Source organism: Eretmochelys imbricata, chromosome 8, assembly GCF_965152235.1.
Source record: "Eretmochelys imbricata isolate rEreImb1 chromosome 8, rEreImb1.hap1, whole genome shotgun sequence".
Lineage (NCBI taxonomy): Eukaryota > Metazoa > Chordata > Testudines > Cheloniidae > Eretmochelys > Eretmochelys imbricata.
The window spans coordinates 102,476,308-102,497,671 of NC_135579.1; the positions used below are offsets into that span (position 1 = coordinate 102,476,308).

A 21,364-nucleotide genomic window follows, 5' to 3' on the forward strand; every position below is an offset into this window, starting at 1 on the left:
GGGAGACACAAGGCGGATGAGGTAACCTCTTTTATTGGACCAACTTCTGCTGGTGACAGAGACAAGCTTTCGAGCTACACAGAGCTCTTCTTCAGGGCTGGGAAAGGTACTCCCAGCATCACAGCTAAATGCAAGGTAGAACAGATTGTTTAGCACAGGTAGTGAGCAACACATAGTCTAAGGGATCATTCAGGCCTGTTAACACCTCTCCAGTCATTGCGGGTGGGGGGTTAAAGGGTTATAGATTGTTGTAAAAAGCAATAAATCTAGTGTGTCTATTTGGGCCATGATTTTTAGCATCTAACAAATGAATTGAAGGTCCCAGTCTCACTTTTTTAAAGGAATTGTGCAGGTTTCCTTTGAGGACGAGGACTGAGAGGTCAGCTATAGAACGATCGCTTTGTGATAAGTGCTCACCCACAGGCGATACGGGATTTTTTGTTTATCATTTTTCTGTGTGACTTCATTCAGGAGCGTGGGGATTGTCTGTCTGTTTTACCTACATGGTTGTTATAGGGGCATTTAGTGCACTGGATAAGATATGCCACAAGTTGTGATAGACGTGCGTAGGACCAGTGGATCATGAAATGTGTGTTGTGGGGGGTGTTGATCATTGTAGCAGATCTGAAAGGAAACCTGCACAACACCTTCAAAAGGCAAGCCTGGGAGCTTAAATTCATAACTCTGCTAGATGCTAGAAATCATGGACTGAATACAAAAAATTTATTTGAGCATAAGCTTTCGTGAGCTACAGCTCACTTCATCGGATGCTGTAGCTCACGAAAGCTCATGCTCAAATAAATTTGTTAGTCTCTAAGGTGCCACAAGTCCTCCTGTTCTTTTTGCGGATACAGACTAACACGGCTGCTACTCTGAGGACTGAATACAGACACTGGATTTATGTTTTATTATAACAATCTGTAAACCACTAAATCCGCCCTCCCCCCCCCCCACAGCTTTCCTACCCCCCCTAGGACTGGAGAGGTGATAACTGGCCACTTCACCTTGAATGATCCCTTGAAATATATGTTAACCACTTATGTGAAACAACCTGTTCCACCTTGTATTTAGTTGTGACTCACTGAGTGATTTCCCAGACCTGAAGGAGAGCTCTGTGTAAACTCAAAAGCTTCTCTCTCATCAACAGAAGTTGGTCCAAAAGAAGTTACTACCTCATCCATTTGTCTGTCTAATATCCTGGGACCAACTTGGCTACAGCTATGCTGCATACCACAGAGTGGAAGCAGGAGACAGAGAGATTGAGGCGTAGGGGGCAGGGCAAGCTACGGATTCTTTTTTGAGTCAGTTATTGCTAAGGCAGCTGTACTTCTGGACACACTCAGGATATGACATCACTGGGTTGGGGGGGGCAGGAAAGATCAGGCAGAGTTTCTTTAATGAAAACCCCAGCAAGGGTTGGTGTGTGTGTGAGTTTTTCCCTGACCCTGGGATCTCATAGCTAAACCGAGGGAGCCCAGAAGGAAGCCGCAGGATCTAGCTAGCTGACCTTTCCATACACTCGAGAGGGATTTGGTCTCTAATTCAGATCAGTTCTGGAGTTAGGTGAGTGTCTGGTTTTGTTTTGTTTTTAAACTTTCCTTAAGAAGTTTCTGGCTTGCTCTGAGAATAACTGTCTCCCAGTAAAGCCCCCTCCAACTCCAACCTCATGCTTTCCCTGCTAGCCTGTTGTGTGTCACAGTCCCACTGGGAACAAAAGCAAATGCAGCCAGGTGGATTGATTCCCCCAACTTCACACCCCTGCAATGAAGTTGCAGATGGTACATTTTAGGGGGCAGGGGAGGGGGCATTTCAGGAGCTGGATGCTGCAAACTAGGGTTGGCTCAGCCGGTGCGCTTATAAATGTTTAGTATCAGAGGGGTAGCTGTGTTAGTCTGGATCTGTGGCACAGGACTCTTTGTCGCTTTTGTAAATATTTAGTGACCCCATATTTTGCGACATCCGGGGCGAGCGTGAGGGGCGAGCCATAGCAGAGGGGGGATGAATGTGGCTTTTGAGCCGATGAGCGGAGTAAATGTCACTTCCTGGAGCAGATGAGGAGCCAAACCAGCCAAAGTTTGGAAGCAGTATTCTGTGCTTAGCAGAGTTTGGATGGTGGCCAATTGCCACTGTAAGACTTTGCTGAGGAAACTGACAAGGGTCTGGGAGTATGGTCTGTCGTGTTTTGCAGTTAAATGTCCCATAGCTAGTGGCTTGAGTGAGGCCATTGCATGTCCTGGAATCTGGTCCCCATACATGTTGGAGTGAGAGCACGGAGTTCGGGAGGAGCTTGGGTTTGACCAGAAGATGAGTTGTAGAGGGTTGGTGTCTGGTGTTTTTGGTACCATGTCTGACCCTCACATGGGAGCTGTATGGCTCACATGCTCCGAACAGGCAGCAGGAGCCACTGAGCCCAGGCCTTTTGGGATTGTGCCTCTGTAGCGACTGTTACTCAGGACTGAACCTGGTCCCTCTAGAGCTAGGAGCATGAGCCCCTACTGATTTACACAGGTGTTGGATCAGACCCCAAATCCCCTAGCTGGCAGCTTTGGAAGACCCATGTCCTCTGTGGATCAGACACAGAGTGGGATGTGTAACACACACTGACCAGGGAGCTACACCTCCCTTCTGCTTTCCAAGTAAGAGGATCGGTCTAGTGGGAGGAAGGCTGGCCCGGTGGTGAAGGCATTGGCCTCTGACCTTGGTTCAGTTCCCTCCTCTGCCACAGACTCCCCATGTGACCTTGGGCCAGTCACTTAGCCTCTCTGTGCCTCTGTTCTCGGATAACAGCGCCACCCTACCTCACAGAAGTGTGGGGAGGAGAAAGATGTGGATTGTACTGTGGTGGGGGGGCTAGGTAGACTGAAGCTGTCTCCTTGTTCCTTGGGGAACAAACACTACAAGGAGGCATGATCAGAGGCGAATTCTAAGAGGGTGTTGGAGTAGCAGTAGCCAAGGTACATGATGCCGGGCACTCAGTGGGCTAGCACTGGGCAGAGTGATGGGCCAGCCGGTAACACCAGCTTGGGGCAGGGGGATTGTGGGGCAGGCAGATGTGACAGTGGAGGGAGCGGCAGGTGGGCTGGGTGGTACCAGGCAGTGGGCGTGGAAGCAGCAGATGGGGACTGCCTGGCAGTGCGCAGGGTGAAGAGGGCAGTGAACAAAACCAGGCGGGGGCAACGGTCTGGAAGCAGAAATCTGCTTGGCTCGGTTGTAGGTTGTGCACTAGGGGACAGAAGGGGGGTTCCAAGTCCTGAGCGGGGAACAGTCACAGGAGTAACCTGGGCACCGCTCTCCTGGCTGCAACTTCCCAGTGTGTGTCCTGATTGCAGCAGCCAGAAGGGTGATTCCCGACTTGGGTTTCGGTGCCTAGTTGCTATGTTGATTGGTGCTGCCTCTGAACGGCTGCGTCTGTTCCAGCCCCCTTCTTCCCGTTTGTGCGGGAAGTTCCCTTCCTGGGACCCACAGGCATATTCCCATGACATCGAGCAGGTAAATGTTGCTCTGCACTTCTTGGAGATCATCTTCTCTCAGCTTTCAGAGTAGCAGCCGTGTTAGTCTGTATTCGCAAAAAGAAAAGGAGGACTTGTGGCACCTTAGAGACTAACCAATTTATTTGAGCATAAGCTTTCCTGAGCTACAGCTCACTTCATCGGATGTATCAGCTGGGGCTCCTCTTTGGACCTTCCTCTCCCAGGCTAGTTTGCTTTGGCCTTCATGCCCTGGCAGCAAGCTCCCGCTCCCAGCAATTGTCTTGGAACGTCTCCTGGAATTTTCCATCATTTGCGACGGCATCTGGGATCTGCGGCCAATAACCCCGTTCCTGCAAGGCAATGCAGCCGGGGTCTGGCTTCAGCAGGAAGTGAAGAGAAACCAGCCCTGTTTGGGGACCATTGTGGTCAAGTGATCATTTTTAAATAGAATACTTTCATGTCCCCTTAGATTTGGTTAAACTCAAAGGCTGTACAAGGACAGGGCGCAAATGGCTGACTTGGGCGTGATGTTGCTGAGCCCTAGGGGACTTCCGATCTATTTCCAAACATACGGCTCTTTGGATCAGGGTTGCACTACACCAGTAATGAGGCTCCCAGCCTGCAAATGCTTATGTGCGTGCTTAACTTTAAGTCTCCTTGTCCCGTTGACTGCAGTGGCATGTGCAAACGTGCATGCGGGATCAGAGCCCGACTAATAATCATTAATACAGGTGCAGGTGGCTGACGGGCCAGCTGGCTGGAGAGGTTAATATCCCATCGAAATATCTCGCGATTATCCCTTTTAAGCTTCAGCTAGCAGTTTCCTCGCTGACTTCGCCAGTGCTTGTCTGCTATCGAAGTAATGTGTCAGCAGGGGGACTTTCCTCTTTTACTGGTGAGGGAAGAGAGGAGTTCCCTTAAGCGTGAGATTGAACCGAAGACTCTTGCAGTCAAACTTCAGTCAGCCACTGAGGCAGCTCGGACTAGTACTGCAGGCCTCTTTATTTTGTCACACAGAGTCTGCCTAGCTGGAGGTTGCAGCACGCGGCCGCTTCGGGTATGCCCACATGGGAGAAAAAACAAAACCCACCCCAGCGAGTCTCAGAGCCTCGGTCGATGGACTCAGGCTCGCGGGTCTCGCGCTACGGGGCTAAAAATAGCAACGTAGATGTTCTTGTTTGGGCTGGAGTCAAGGGCACTGACTTTTCTTTTCTTTTTCTCTGTGGGGGCTCCACCCCTGCTCTGCCCCGAGGCCCCACCCTCGCTCCACCCCCTCCCCCGCCCTCCCACCGCTCGCTCCTCTCCGCCCCCCCTCCCCATCATCCAAGCCGCTCGCTGATGGGTAGCCAGTCCCGGGGCCCCGCCAAACAGCTGTAGATGGTGGGTGCTGAGGACCCCCTGTTTTTTTTTCCATGGATGCTTGAGCTGTGGAGCACCCATGGAGTCAGGACCTATGGCTGGAGCCCGGGCTCTGAAACTCAAGCGGGAACGTCTGCTCTGTTATTTTTAACCCAGTAGGACAAGCCATGCAAACCCAAGTCAGTTGACTCAGGCTCTGAGAGGCATTGCCATGTTTGGGTGTTTTTGCAGCTACACAGGCCCCAAGGTCACCCACAAACCACATGCATGTGGCATGAAAGAGGAAATTGGTGACTGTCAACTCCCAAAACCCAAGCATCAGTGAACTAAAAAGGTAACTCTTCACAAGGCTGGTAGAGAGATCTGGTACACTCATGAGCAGGGCAGGGGTGTAGAGTTGGGAAGGGGGTAGGACCAAGTCTGTCCACTAGAGGGCAGCATTGCAGGGGCATGCAAACCAGTTTGTTGTAAACTCAGGCTCTGCGCAGATTCAGGCAGCCTCCAACAGACAGGTTGATCCAGGCCTTGATGTTTGGAGGGACACTCACATTTTGCAGAGAGGCCCGCAAACGGTTGCTTGCCTTCCTACCCCCGGGTTCAAAAATGCAAGCGGGCATGGGGCCCCTTGCTTCAAACTGGGGCCCTGCATTTCCTAAAGATGGATTTTTACCCCCACCAAAAAGTCGTGCATGGATTTGAGGGCCTGCGATCTGTGACCCGCCCCTGGCTGAGCATCTCCTTAGGAGCTGGCGGCATGTCAGAGCCATCCATTAGGATGGTGTTAGGATGTTAAATGCCTCACTCCGTCCCAGTGTGAGAGCAGCTGTTCTGCTGCTTTAAAATTTGGATCGTGCTGCTCAGTGGCTGTTTGAGGTTACTGGAGCCAGATGCTTGTGTGAGCGTCTGACCACTGGCATGCGAGAGGGGACTTAATTAATTAAAGGTTTCAAACAGCCTCTCAGCACTGCATTTAATTGTAGATCAAGTACCACGCTGTGTTCTCAGCCAATGAGCAGATGGATACATTTTCCTGGCTGATCTTTTAGTTTTGGTCACTCAGTGCTCTTGAGTTTTCTTTCTCATGGTTTATTAATAATACTTACTTATTAATTCTTTCTGGTAGCACCCACAATGTATGAAGGCCCAGATCCTAAAAGATATTTATGTGGCTAACTTCCAGGCATCTGGGCAAGTCACAACCTCCCTGGCTCAGTTTCCCCATTTCTAGAACTACAGTATATTTGAGGATCTGGGCCTAAACGCTTTTCAACAGACAAGGAAGCCCAGTCCTTGCCTTGAGGAGCTTTCAGTCTAAGCACAGCAAAACTGAGCAAGGAGAGGGATGCACCATATATACCCTAGTTCTAAAAATGGGGAAACTGAGGCAGGGAGGGTGTGACTTGCCCAAGTGCCTGAGAAAATTAGAGTCGGAGCCGGGATTCTGTTCTGTTCTCATACTGTGCCCATCACCTTGGTATCTTGGCACTTGGATGAGAACTCAGTAGCTCCCCAGCCTATCTCTTGCCACAGCCCTCAGTTTCTCACTTTCCCTATTCATGCTACTTTCCTTTCCTCTTTTATGTGTACCTGTGTAACAAAGTGGAGGTGACGCTCGATTGTTTGATTACCCCTGTGCCCTGTACCTTACACCGTACGCTGGCTGGACTTCTCACGTTTAAAGATTTCTGTGCATATTGGGTGGTCTCTGAAGCCGGACTGATGACTAGGGGAACTGAAACTTAGCTAGATGGGCTGTGGGTGCCGTTTTAGTTGTGGCTTCCTTCCGCATCTGACCCTGGAGAAATATTCATTTTGTATTTGGCTGTGGCAGTGTGATCTAGTGAGTAGGTGCTGAACTGGGAGTCAGGAGAGAGTTGGGTTCTATTCCAAGGTAAATCAGCCAGGACCCCATTGTGTTGGGTGCTGTACATACACATAGTAAGAGAAAGCCCATGCGTCAAAGAGTTTATAGTCTAAATAGACAAGACAGACAAAGAATGGGAGAGGAAACAGGCATCAAGAGGTGCAGTGACTGCCCCGGATCACAGAGAAACACAGCCAGGAACACCAGTCCAGGTCTCCTGACTCCCTGCTGCTGAGGTGCTGTGTGACTTTGGACAACTCATGCAACCCCCACCCGTGCCTCAGTTTCCCCATCTGTGCAATGGAGCTGACGGGACTGGCCTGGAGCACTGGCAGTCTGCATCTGAAAAGCGCTAACCCTCGCACCAGTAACGCCTGTCTTTCTGAGGCACAAAGGAACCTGTTCTTGGAAAACTATTAAGAGAAGCCCTACGTTTCTTCAGTGTTGTATGCATATAACTATATCAGACAGGGGCATGATTATTTTAAGCAAGATAGTTATACCAGTACAACCCCTAGTGTGGACACCGTTATACCGCTATAAAGGTGCTTCTGCTAGCGTGGCTTATTCCCCTTTCCGAACCGGCAGGGCGATACCAGTGTAAAGCACTTTTCTCTCAGTATAACTCTCTCTTTAACTTGCTCGTGGAGACAGGCTGTGAGTTACAGCTCTGCATGTGGACAGCTATTTTGGCTTAGCCCTGGCTTGAGCATTGGCTTAGGTGGTAAATTTACAGGCACAGACTAGACCAATTAAACCAGTTTTAAACCGACCTGGATTTTCCCTGGTTTAATTAAACCAGTTTAAGCTAATCCGGTGCCTCCTCTCAGTGTAGACAAGGCCATGTGCCCAGAGGAATGAGCATAGTGCAGCTGGTGCTGAAATTGGCAGCCAAGTCAATGCTGGAGCTTATATTCGTGCCCGACCCAGCAGGTACAGGAACAGGGCTCCCCCTTGCTTCCTTTGTCTCCAATAACGAAGCCTTTCTCCTGCAGCTCGCTGGCAAATGAATCCGGGACCCTGGCTGGTGAATGGACCACTGTGGAGAGGGGGAGGGAGCCGTCGCTCTCCAACTTCCTGTCTCCGCAGGCGATTGTGAGATGCGGCTGCCGGGACAGGCCCGCCCGGGACAGGAAGGGCCCCGCTCACAATGGGGGCAGCGCAGCAGGAAAGGCAGCCGGAGCTCCGGCAGGGATGGCCACCTGTTGGCATCCCACACCTGCTTCCGTCCATCCTGATGCTGGGGCGAGGACGCTGCAGCTGTGCTGCTCGTGAGGGCTGGGAAACTGGACGGAGCTGGTGCTATGAATGCCTGGGAGACTACAGGACAGGCTGATTGGTCAGGCACTGGGCTGGGAGTCAGGAGACCTGGGTTCTATTCCTGGCTTTACCACGGGCCTACTGGGTGACCTCAGACAAGTCACGTCCCTGCCCCGTGCCCCAGTTTCCCTTCCTGTCTGCTGGCTATATAGATTGTAAGCTCTCTGGGGGCAGGGACACTCTCTCACTATGTGTACGTACAGTGCCTGGCACGATGGGGCCTCTAGATGCTATTGCAATGCTAGTTCTAATTCACTGAATTCACTGCAATCCAGTTAGCAACGGGCCCAAAATCCGGGGTGCAAGTGTCCCTGGTCTCTACGGGAGGGAGGATGATGCCATCCTGAAGTTTAGGTTCTCGGGGTTGATTTGTGCGGCTCTGTGGCCTTTCGGTGCCTCTAGTGGACTGATTTCCATGAAACGAAACAACCATTGGAGCATGGAACCTGGCTAAGCCACGCAACACAAAATGGGTGGTTTCTCCCAACCCCTCAGCAAGGAACTAATAGCAAGTGCTGTTGTAAGGTCTCACCAGCGGAAGGAATGGTCGAGACGATCGAACCCTCTGACTACCGGAAGCCACAAGTGGGTCACTGCATACGTGCCCTTTCTGTACACTCCCCCGCAAGTGCTGGTACAGGCTGCTGTCAGCGACAGGCTACCGGGCTAGCTGGACCATGGTCTGACACAGTGTGACACTTCTTATGTATGGAGGGGCACTGTGCAGGGGTTAGGGTGCTAGACCTGGGTTCAGTCTCCTGGTTGGCCACAGGCTTCTTGGGCAACTCACTTAGACACCCTGTGCCTCTGTTTTCCATCCATAAAATGGGCATAATGCACTTCCTTACTGCACCGGCGTGTTGTGAGGATAAATGCATTGCAGATCATGAGATGCTCCGATACTGTGGTAACAGGGGCCATATAAGTACGTTAGACCGGGCAAATCCCTATGCAGACTGGCTACATTGTAATAAGCCACGGTTTCAAGCAAGGGAAAGACCAATTGGGACAAACAGCAGCTCTGTCCGTCTGCGCCATGGGTTGCATTGGTTCCTCTCTGCCAGTGGCTATAACTGGGCCAAAGGTTGAAGGGTTATTGGTCTAATCCAGTGCACGTCCTTGCATGCCCGGGAATATCACCAGTGATTAAACAACAGCTGAGAGAGAACTGATTCATGACTCAGCATCTTTGTTTTGCAATGGGTCTCCTGGTCACTAGGACAAATTAACGAAAGCCCGTGGTTTCCGATCAGTTCCCAGTTCGTGCCGTGATTCAACCCCTGGGTGGCATCACAGCTTATACCATGTGCAATTGGCAGGGCTGACGTTGCTCAGCAGGGATGAGTTCTGGGCCTCCCAGAGAAATACCTAAGTACATTCTTATAAAGAAAAGAATACTTGTATCGTGCTTTTCACCTGCCTGTCTACAGATCTGTGGTGGAGTGTGTTAGCCCTTTGTGGTTCCCTGCTGGGAGCCCCAAGGTCCTACCACATGATTCCCCAAGAAGCAGTGAGCTGAGAAGAAAAGAGCAGCGAAGGTGGGTCCTCGAGGCTTGCCTAGATAGGACTTTTCAGAGCAGCCACTTTGGAAAACCACAGAGACCTGGTCCTTCCAGGGCTAGACGGGCTAGCAACAGCCAATCAGGGCCCTGCTGACCCTGATAAAAGGAGCTGCCTGGGGGTTAGTGGAGCAGTCACTGGCTAGGATTGGAGGAGAGAAGGAGGGAGTCTCTCTCTGACCGCAGGAGCCTGACAATAGATGGAGTTCATGGCTGGCTGACCTGCCCAGCTGGGATTGCAGAGAGAGGAATCTGAGGATGCTGGCCCTGACCTAGGGCTGGAGATAAAGGGCCTGGCTGGAAGAAGCCCAAGGAAACAGCAGTGACAGATTAGAGAGGGCAGTATGTGGCTACTGTGCATAGGGTCCCTGGACTGGAACCCAGAGCAGTGAATGAGCCAGGTTCTGCCACCACCCACTGGCATAAACCCCACAAAGGGGATGGGGCTTATTTGGGACTCTGAACAAAGGGCTACATTTAAAGGGCCCAGAGCTGCAGCTGAGGATCTCAGCGAGGGCAAATAGACTGTTTATTTACTAGACTCTTTAATACCCCAGAAGGGTCATTCAGACTTTGTGAGTCAGCTGGAGGGCCAAGCCACTGAAGGCCTTGAGGGCAGCCAGCAGCCTGCAGGTGGCACCAGGGGTGAGAAAAGGAAGGCAGTATTGCACCCCGCCACTTGGCGGTGCTCAAGAGGTGAGTGCCCCTATACAGGATCGCAGATCAGTGGTGCCTCACCAAGCACCCTGGAAAGATAGAGAAGAATTAAACTAAGGCCGGCAGAGTGACTTGCCCAAATGCAGCAGCAAATCGGGACTAGAAAGCAAGAGAATGACCCCAAGTCCCCTTTCCTGTAGGCCTGGGCTTTAGACTTCCAGAGGCTGAGATTTATTTCAGCTGTATCCTTGATAGGGTTTGTAGGCACCTGCTGTAATGGAACAGACTGTAGCTGCTGCTTGTTCTTCCCCCTGCGGATTTGTTGCTTTGGGAAGGAGGTTGTTTTGTAATGTGAAAATTAAAAGCAAAAATGTGCCCCTCTAGGCCACTGTGTTGCTCCAGGATGCATTAAATGAAGAGGTGGGAGAGATCGGGGGAGTGTGTCTAACGGTGTGAGGCGGCTGTCTGAGCTTACTGCATTGCAGCTCCTGCTAGCCACGTAAGAAGCCGCTGCAGCATGTACTGATATTTGGAGGCCAGACTCTTCCTCCCTGAGCCCTCCTAGAATGTCCTGAGACTTGGCCATCTTCCTGCTGTTTATATGGAGAAGTCCTGAGCACGTGGGCAGGGCTGGAACATCATCCACCCCGCTGTGTGTGTGTTCTCTCTTTATAAATAAGGTTGGCTGCCCAAAATCAGAGGCTACTGTTGCCGGGAGGGGGGGAAATTTGGACCTACACTTTTAACTGCAGGTTTCCTCCCCTCAGTCTGTTGAAGTAATGCAATTGATTTCCAGGCCTTTGTGTGAAACCATAGCTGAGAGTGTCAGCCCCCTATGAATAATAATACTTTGTACTTGTATAGCAGCTTCCACTGCAAGCACTCCTAACGCCCCTGTGAGGTCCAAAAGGATCACCATCTCCATTCTGTAATCAGGGAAACTGAGGCACAGAGGGGCAAAGTGACTTGCCCAAGGTCATGCAGGGAGTCTGTATCAGAGCCAGGAATTAAAGTCCCATTTCAGTGCCTTAACCACAAGAACCAGAGTGGTGATTAGACTGCAAGGCAGCAATCCCTGGCCTCATTGCTGTGGAGGGCAAAACTCCCCTCAGTTCAGTGGGGCCAGGATTTCACCCCCTGGGCTCTTAGCTTTGTGCTTTACCCTCCCCATCCAAGATTTGTGCTGATCCTAAACTGCCCACTCTTGAGGGAGATTGAGGAGTGACCTGGCTTTTTTGTGGGTTTGTGGCTCTACAGACTGACTTGGCTTTGACGAGGAACGTTCTGCCTCTACTTTTTCTGAAGATCTGTTTTCTTCCAAATTCCTGTAAGGATTTACAAGGCCTGTGCAATTTGGCAGCGGTGCCGACAACGGCTCACGAAGCAAAACCATGGCAAACAGCTCATGTAGGTGCTGACTGCATTCGGGGTAGACTGGAATGTAATGACCAGGCAGGTACGTGCTGCCTTTGTAGCGGATTAACTAAAGGACTTGAGCACAGGAAATCAGATTGTTCCGGTGCACCAGTTCATGTATATCTTTCACAGAGACGCTGTAAGAAAACACAGACCAGATGCTTAATAGCTTCATTGATTTTAATTGGGTTTTAGTAAGACAATAAATATCCAAAAAGGAAATCCGCCTCCATTTGCCTAATGATTGAAGAGATCAGTGTGTATGATAACAAGAAAGTGATACAGTAGAATAAGTTTGTATGATGAAATATGTCCTGGGAGCTGGTTATTGGAGAAGAGTCACTTCCCATTGAGTACAAATGAGTTGGAAAGAGCCGTAGAATATAGATGTACAAATAAACTCCTTAACAATTGGCAGAACAGGGATTTAAAAGCCTCTATTCATGGATCACAGGTTTTCACTTTTTATGTGCCAGGCTTTATGGCAGAGGTTCTGAAACGCTCTTGCCGAGCCCCCCTTCGGCGCTTCCTGGCTCGTGCTGAAAACAGGAGCATAAAGCCACGGCGGGGCGAGTGGTGGAAGGGGCTGGCTGCGCTGAGTACAAGCCGATCTGAGACCACAAGGACGTACTCCAAGCAACGAGGCTGCTTACACTGCTGCAGCTACACTTCTATTTTTTTAGCACGCTAGCTCGATCAGACCTAGCGTGGGTATGACTCCTCGAGCTGGAATTTACCCCTCCTGTTTGCCGTGTAGACGGACCTACTCATGGACTTGAGGAAGGAAAGCCTTCCCACCACAAGGGACGCTCACAAGTCGAACACCCCTGATATCCCAGCCCTTCACTCTACCACAAGCAGAGTCTTTACCTGGCGTGGGAGAAGTGCCAGAAGCTCCAGGAAGCCCACTACGGACTTTGTTATTGCTATTGGATTTTACATGGAAGTTGCTCAAATGCTGTGGTGACTTGCGGCAGGATAAAACTCTAAGATAGATAAAATAGGTCCAGGGGTGACATTTTCTGGGCTGTGTCCTACAAGAAGTCAGGCTAGAGCAGTGGTTTTCAACCGGTGGTCCGCAGCCCCATGAGGGTCCACAGCCTGCGTCTAAGATTTCCAAAGGGGTTTGCACCTCCGCTTGAAACTTTTCAGGAGTCCGCAAATGAAAAAAAGGTTGAAAACTGCTGGACTAGCTGATCTTCAGGATCCCTTCTGGCCTTAAACTTGATGAGTATGTGACTTTAGTGGAGAGATGCTAATTTAGCCAAGCCGAGGTTCTGGTCCAAGGTGTTATGCAATGGTGACCAAGCTCCAGACACGGGTGCATGTTATGTAGCATGAGGGACTTTGAGTCCTATTTTAAGTGCAAATCTCGATGCAACCTTAACTACGGTGTCACTACCAATGCCCGAATAGTAGTGTGTGTATGTACCAATTATATTTAAGGCACTGATCTAGTGAAAGTATTGAAGGACCTACTTCACTTTAAACATGTGAATAGCTCTGTTGAAGTCAATAGGAGTCCAGTAAGTTGCATGCTTCAAGTTAAGTGCGAGCTTCAGCACTTTGCTGGATGGGGGGGGCCCCAGGCGGTCTATTTTGGAAGTAGATGTAATCCTAAATGTCCAGAAAACTTGCAGTCATGGAAAGCTTATCGGTATCAGCAGGGTGGGCCTTGAAAATGTGACAGCCAGGCAGGAAGATACAAGATAAGGCTCATTCTTTATCTGGCAGTAGTTCCAGGCTCAGTAACTGGGTGGATGCTTTGCGTTACAAACCACCAACCTCCCTCTCAGGCCCTTCTGTGCTGCTAGGCAGGAAGCCGTGATGCTGCTAGAGTGACTTGGAGCCATAGCCAACAAGAAGGCCTGCTACCTCTCCCAGATGCCCCCGCTTCCCCCCGCCCCAGCACTGCCCTAGAGTGGCACTGAATACAGCCTCAGAGGGCTTGAGCCCTGTTTCCCATGCTAAGTGGCAACCTCTGCTCTTTAGTCCACAACAGGAGTGACCAAAGCTCCCTAAAAGGGGGGGAAGGCACCTGAACCGTGGCCCCACCCCCCACGTCCCTTTTCCCCTGAAGCCCCGCCCTCGCACCACCTCTTCCCCCACGAGCCCACCCCCTGCTCGCTTATCTCTGCCCCTCCCCCCGTTGCTTGCCTTCACAGCTGGTAAAAAGTGATGGAGCTATGGCTCCTGGTCCCCCTTGTTCCAGCGCCCTTGGCCCACAGGTGCAGTTCTCGCTGGCATCAGTGGAAGACGCCCCGCTAGGCTGAGAGTAGCGTTTGCCCTCTCATTTGGAGCAAAAGCCACCCCTGGCCAGAGGGGCAAGAAAATCCCTGTGCCCCAGTGGGAACTGAGGATCTTGCGCTGCCCTCTGTGTGGGGTGAATTTCACCCTTGCTTTCATGCAACAGCAGGCAGCTGTTCAGACAGGGAGGCACAGGGCATCCACAGTGAAAAGATGAGCAGCCACAACAACCAGCTCTTGTCTCCAGTTGTTCCTGAGGGACAAAATTTAATACTCTGGTGTCTGGATAATTTGCCCTCACCACCCCGACTCTATTGACTTCTAGCTGTACTCTGTCTATTGCTGCTGTGTGCTCTAAAATACCCGCGGAGCTCCACCCAAGAGGCATTTTCTCTTCTCTAGCGGCTGAAGTGAGTCCAGTGTACCTTGTAATTGAGTCTGCAAAGCACCGTATCAGACCCTGTGGGATGGAAGGACCTGTGTGTCTGTCTGTGGCCGTTGTTGTTGTTGTGACAGGTGAACAGGGTACTGGATTGGAGTTCAGGTGGCCTGGGCTCTCGTCCCTTCTGCTGGAGACCTTGGGCAAGTTACTTCCCCTTTTTGTTGCCCCTCGTTCCTCTCCCACCCTTGCTCTGACTTATCAAAGTAGTTGGCAAGCTTTTCAGGGTAAAGACTGTCTCTCACTTGGTGGACATGAATTATTAAAATATTAGACCACAAAAAAAAGAGAAAAAAATTTTTTTTTCGGGGGTGGGAGGGATAGCTCAGTGGTTTGAGCATTGGCCTGCTAAACCCAGGGTTGTGAATTCAAGCCTTGAGGGAGCCATTTAGGGATCGGGGGCAAAAATTGGGGACTGGTCCTGCTTTGAGCAGGGGGTTGGACTAGATGACCTGAGGTCCCTTCCAACCCTGCTATTCTATGACATGCAGCATCTAGTACAATGGAGCCCCGATCTCATGTGCTTAAAAGCATTAACGCTGGGAACTGTAGGACAATGCAAAATGTATTTTAGCTGATCGGTGATGTTTGGCGAGCCCTTTGGCTCTTTGAAAACAATGCAGAGATTTCAGTTCATAGTCTGAGTCCAGGAGAAACACAGACCCTCTGCTTCTGTGGTAGTAAATTCAGGAAGGCAACTCAGGGCATAATTAGCAGTTTATTGAATGGCCAGTAATCCCACAATTCACGGTAATGTTCAGGGTGACCTCCAGATGACTCCTGGATGGGATGGCCAGGGGGTTATCCTGGATAGATCAGGAGTCACTGATGCAAGGGTGCAGAACTAGCTGCCAAAGCTAGTGTCCCACCTGACACGGCTTTATTATTTTAAAGCAAGGTGCCGATGGCGGCTGATGCAATCCAGCAAGGTGGCGAGAGGAGGTAGACAGTGTGTGACTAGTTTGCATTGTGTTTTGGGCTGTATGGGTAGGGGAGTTGATCCTTTTCTATCACAGTGTGACACCCAAACGGTACTTCCCTCAGGACACAATTGTACATGGGATTTGGGCCTAAGGGGCTTTAAAGAAACAGAACACAAACTCCTGCTAAATAATAGAGCAATGTGACTGGCCAGGTACCCGTACTCACTTCAGCGCCCTGGGGCAATTGCCAGGCTGGCCGCAGGGGCAAGTCACAGGGAGCACTTTTATGAGCTGGGAAGCTCTAGGGGCTGGTGGGTGGGGGACGACTTCCCGTGTGCCCAAAAAGGAAATCAACACCAAGCCATTTGAGCGATGACTGGACAGGGGTGGGGAGGGAGGAAAGCTGCCTTGAACGCTTCTGATACTGCTTTTTATTTTGCTTTAGAGCAGCTGCCCTTGAGATACTGGTGTGAGCAGAGCCTTTCCCTGTAAAGATCATGCTGTTACTCAAGGGATATTGCTTTATGAAGAGGCTTTCAACAGAAGGTGCCTCCATCTTTCACACGCAAGGCTTCCCACCCGGCCAGCCAGGGTAGCACCAACAAAACATTTATTACCATTTGCATTATGGCAGCACCGAGACGCCTCAGGGTTCCCGTTGCCCTATGCACTATAAATACATCCCTGCCTCCAAGACCTCGCCATCTAAATAGACAAAACAATAATCCTTCCTTTATCTCCGTTTTGCAGATAGAGAAACTGAGGTCATAGTCACACAAGGAGTCTGGGTAGAGCCAGGAATTGAACCCAGATTCCCTCAGTTTACATCCAGTACCTTAGCTACAAGACCACCTAGTCTCTTGAACGTGCCACCAATTCATCATGAGCAGCTTTAGTAAGGGAGAGCCAGTTACAGTTGGTGTCATAAATAACGGGTTCAATATTTCTGTCTATTTTCCTTTCAGAAACCCATGATGTCCACCCTGACGCTTCCAGGCTAGGAGTCTGCCTTGGGACGTGCCGCTGCCCTTTTAAACCTGGCCACCCCAGCCCAGAATGGCTTTGTGCCTCAACCAAGTTTTCAACAAAGACAAAACCTTTCGCCCCCGTAAGAAATTCGAGCCCGGCACCCAGCGGTTTGAGCTGTACAAGAAAGCCCAGGCCTCTCTCAAATCTGGGCTGGATTTGAAGACTGTGGTCCAACTGCCTCCTGGGGAGAACATCAATGACTGGATAGCGGTGCACGTGGTTGACTTCTTCAACAGGATAAACCTTATCTATGGGACGATGTCGGAGTTCTGCACCGAGAAGAGCTGCCCGATCATGTCTGGTGGGCTCAAATATGAATACAGGTGGCAGGATGATCACAAGTACAAGAGGCCGACCAAGCTCTCGGCACCCCAGTACATGTGTATGCTGATGGAATGGATCGAGATGCTCATTAACAATGAGGACATCTTTCCTACCAGGATAGGTAAGTGGACTGTAGTTCTTACATTCAGACAACAACTACTATGATCATTTCGTCTGGCCTTCTGCATAACACAGGCCAGAGAACTTTACCCAGGGATTCCCACATCCGCCCCCAACAGCTTATGGTTCCTCATAGATTTTAAGGCTAGAAGGGACCATCATGATCATCTAGTCTGACCTCCTGCACATCACAGGCCACAGAACCTCACCCACCCATTCCTGTAATAGACCCTAATCTCTGGCTGAGTTACTGAATTCCTCAACTCATGATTTAAAGACTTCAAGCTACAGAGAATCCACCATTTACACTAGTTTAAACCTGAAAGTGACCCGTGCCCCATGTTGCAGAGGAAGGCGAACCCCCCCCAGCATCTCTGCCAATCAGACCTGAGAGAAAATTCCTTCCTGGTCCCAACTTTGGTGACCAGGTAGACCCTGAGCATGTGGGCAAGACCTACCAGTGAGATACCCTCATCAGCTATTCTCCCCCTCATCAGCTATTGGAGATATAGTATTGGCTTCTAGCAGTCACAGATAGGCTGTCTGGTTTTGTAGGCAACCTCATCATACCATCCCCTCCATAAACTTATCAAGCTCAGTCTTAAACCGCAGCATATCTTTTAGCCAATCATCCTGCCATGATGTTGTATAAACTCCAAGGGATGGAAAATCCAGCACATCACCAGTAGCATGTTTCCATGGATAATTATTTTCTCTATTGAAGTTTTGCATTTTCTTTTTAACACTCATTGGAAAGGCGAGGAAAATATGCCAGCTTTGTCCTGCAACCAGCTTAATGAAGTGACACTGTGAACTCCCAGTCTGTTGAATCCTTTTCCCCCTACATATGGTGCTTTGTGGAAGTGGGGGACTCTTAGCACTCGTTAGAGCCAGGCAGGATGTGTGGACTGGTGCTACTCAAGCATCCTGTACATAGCTGTGGCAATGCACTCCACCCCAGACCTATGGCATGCCCTGCTATTCCACTCCTAGGCCTACCTGTGGCCTACAAGGACATGTGGCTTTTTCAGTGAGGACAAATCTCCACCAGGAGAATAGGATGTGGCCCACCACAAACAGTTGTTCTTATAACCTAACCCAGTTCCCAGAGGGGAAAAGTTTGTGAACTAACCCTCTTTATTGCCCATCCCTGCAGATTTAATCCTCGTTACCCCTGTGGGTAACTATGGTGATAATATCACATATGCTAATCAGGTTCATTTGCCTTCTTTGGGGAGATCAGGGATTGGAGTCTACTGGGTTTGCCAATTGGTGTCGGCGATTCGTTATTCGGTCTGACAGACACATACCAGCAATCCTGTTTCCATACAGATGGCTCTCGCTGTTTTCAGTGTCTTCATGGAGCACACGGATTCCATAAATAAACTTCTCCCTAGATAGCAGTCGGTCCTCTTCATGGTGCAGTTGTACTGAACCCAGCTGCCAAGCCCACATGGCGCTCTTGGAAGCGGTTCCTTTTCCGATGAAATGAGCAATGCGTGATTTTATTTATTTATTTATTTAACTTTTTTGTCCTCCTCCAAAGGAAGTTTTAAGAATCTTAAGACATAGCGATCATCCTTCCAGTGAAACACAGCCCTTGGCGAGTCTTCCTTGACATTATTGCTTTCCAGAGGGGCATGGGCTCGTGAATCTGAATCAAGTCACTGCAGCTGAGGGTTCCTATTTTAGTTATCTTGGTGGGAAAGCCATAGGAATCTGGGATGGAAAAGACCGGTGCAGGATTATTGAGCTCCCTGCCTGCCCTGGCCCCACGCTGCTCCCAGAAGTGGCTGGCACATCCATGCCTTGTGTGCTGCCCACACCCCGAGAGCCGGCTCCACGGCTCCCATTGGCCAGGAGCTGCCTTAGCCCCACTGTGCCCCTGCCCGGGAGCTGCCCGAGGTAAGCAGGGCCAGGGGGCTCCACACGCTGCCCCTTCCACACGCTGATCCCGGCCCTGTGGCCCCTGAGGGGGGGCCATGGAGCTCTGCGTGCCGCCCCTGCCTTCAGGCACCGCCCCCAGAGCTCCCATTGGCCGCAGTTTCCAGCCAATGGGAACAGCGGAGTTGGCACTCGGGGTGTGGGCAGCGCGCATAGACTCTTAGCCTCCCTGCAGGGGCTGCAGGGACGTTCTGCAAGTGGTGTGGGGCCAGGGCAGGCAAGGAACCTGTCTTAGCCCCGCTGCACCGCCGGACAGTTAGCAGCCTAAAATCTCCCAGTTTGGCTTCAGTAGCCTCTGAGAGATAGGGCCTGATTCCGGGAGACTCTTGGCAAAACCAGGAGGGTTGGCAACCCTACCACCAGCCAGGCCATCAGCTGGCATGAGCAGCAGCACGACCCCTGAGCAACTGGCCAGCTGGAGCAGCGGCCTGGGCCACTGGCTCACCCGAGCCGCCCCTGTCTACCAGCCAAGCCCCAGGCTCCTGGCCAGAGCTGAGGCTTGTTGGGGGGGGAGCGAGGGCAGGGCCTCTGGGCGGAGCATACCTTTGATACCTGCCGCACATGCCAACAGGTGTGTTCTTAAGCCCAACAGCAGCATTAGGCTAATGGCTGCTCGAAGCATTCCCCCACTGTGGTGGTAGCTACCATGTCTGCTTGTTCTCAGCCTTGCTCCCGCTCTGGATCCAGCCTTGCCTTACTCCAGGTAAACTGGCTCTGACACTGGTCTCCTAATCCTGGCTACTGACTTCTTCTCCAGCTGTGAGCCTGGCTGCTTACATCCCAGTCTCTGGCATAAACAGGTAACCTGACTTTCAGAAGTGTAGATCAGCCAGCAGTTCCTTCCAGCCCTGGGATGTGCTGGGCCCTTCGAAAAACCAGGCTGCTTATTTAGATGCCTAAATATGGATTTAGGAGGCTAACTTTAGGCCTGCATTATTGCAAACCTTCAGCTGGGCTCTCTAATAATCACAAAATATCATGCTAGCTTTTGTTTGTCATCACCACAGTATCTGAGTGCCTTCCACGTGAGATTGGTAGCAGCAGTGAAGTCTCTAATGGACTACATGGAGTCTCTTAGCCCCAGAAAGAGAGATGTGCAAAACTCTGCTTGGTTGTGGGGCGGTAGGGTAGTTTCAGGTTCTTGTTTTTTATTTCGGGAGTGCAGGAGGGGGTGGGCCAGAGGGGGTCTCTTGCAAGGCAGGTTACAGCTGGTCATTTAGTTTTGTGGGTGATCTTGGTAGTTTAAAAATTCGGTTTTGTTCTGATTCAGAATGAAAGTCAAAAATGTCAAAATTCTCAGTGGAAAGGCAATGCCCTGGGGTTCCCAGCCCTGGAGTTCCCAATCCTAGGGCAGCCCACCTGGCTGCTTCCCTACAGCCACAGATGCTGGAAACATAGGGGGAGCAATGAACCTGAGTGGCCAGGCTCCTGTGGTCTTAGCTCCCTGTCGTTCTATCAGGCGGGCTACTGAGGAGCCAGGTGGGTCAACTGACAGAACCCTGCCTGGCAGATGGGGCTCTGGAGGAGCCCTGTCTACGTTCTGCCCCAGCTTTGTCAAACTATCTCCGCAAAACAGTTCGATCTAGGTGAATTGGCCAATTCTGACGATAGCTGGTCGAGAAAACCCTAATGAAATATTCGATGACCACTTTTTTTTTTTTTTTTTTTTGCTTCCCAAAAGCTTTTCCCGTGACAGTCATCCCAGAACCCCTCTGTACTGGGCTGTTTCTGGGTTTTTTTCAGTGGTCCAGTTGCCAGCTATTTTTCACCTGCAACACTGTGTCCTAGTCAGTGCCATAGAAACACATTCCATTCTGCAGAAACCCACTGGGGTTCAGAGAAAGCCATTACTGATGGACCTCCAGGAACAAGCAGAATGTTCTCATGCTCAGAACCCCTCTCCTGAGTCTCACGAACAGCGACGTGGAACTGACGATGGCGGTTTGTGGGCGTTCTTTCTGGCTGATAGTAGGAGAATATGGGTCCGTATCCATTGAGCCCTGCGAGGTGGATCTATGCTGTCTACACTGCAATTAAACAGCCCCTTAGCTCAAGCCCCGCAAGCCTGAGTCAGCTGGCATGGGCCAGCAGCAGGTGTCTAATTGCAGAGTAGACATACGTTGAAAGGCTGGAGCCTTTCGTCACACACCATTGTCAATAATTCCCCAATTAATGACTCTGACAAGCTGAGGTTAATTACTTTGTAGTTTTGGCATTGCAGAAGATGGAGCTGCCTGGCCAAAAGGGAAATGCCACATTTATTTGTTTCTGATGAGGGCTCTTTCATTTTATGAACTCAACAATAGAACGAGTTTGGGTGAGAGTGACAAGGCAGGGGCATTGGAGCCAGTTGAGGGAATGAAAGCACATAAACAAAAGAAGATGCTCAATGTGGTCTGCAAAGAACCAGACCTTGTAGGGCAGCCTGAGGGATACACTGGGAATGGATCAAGGTGATGTGAAGGGAAGACGTGGGGCAGGGGAAATCTGCAGAATTCAGAGATGTTAAAAGTCAGGAGGGACAATTATGATCGTCTACCCTGGCCTCCTCTATCACACAGGCCATAAAATCTGAAAAAATGCCTGCATCAAGCCCATCACTTCTGTTGGAGCACATCAGGGCCAGGGGGTTGGCAGTCTGGCTTTGGGGTTAGCATCAGATGCGGGCTGAGGGTCCAGGAGCCGATTACCAG

At 50.7% G+C, this 21,364-nt stretch overlaps 1 protein-coding gene across 1 annotated transcript in view; it reads left to right on the forward strand.

Moving 5' to 3' along the window:
• Positions 1–1,378: 1,378 nt before the first annotated feature.
• The window catches only part of MOB3C (MOB kinase activator 3C), a 50,874-nt gene continuing 30,888 nt past the window's right edge, over positions 1,379–21,364 (forward strand). Inside the window, exons 1-2 of the mRNA XM_077824949.1 lie at positions 1,379–1,563; positions 16,220–16,728. Of these exons, the coding sequence (XP_077681075.1) occupies positions 16,311–16,728 (418 nt within the window). The 5' untranslated portion in view covers positions 1,379–1,563; positions 16,220–16,310. The remainder of the gene's footprint in view (positions 1,564–16,219; positions 16,729–21,364) is intronic.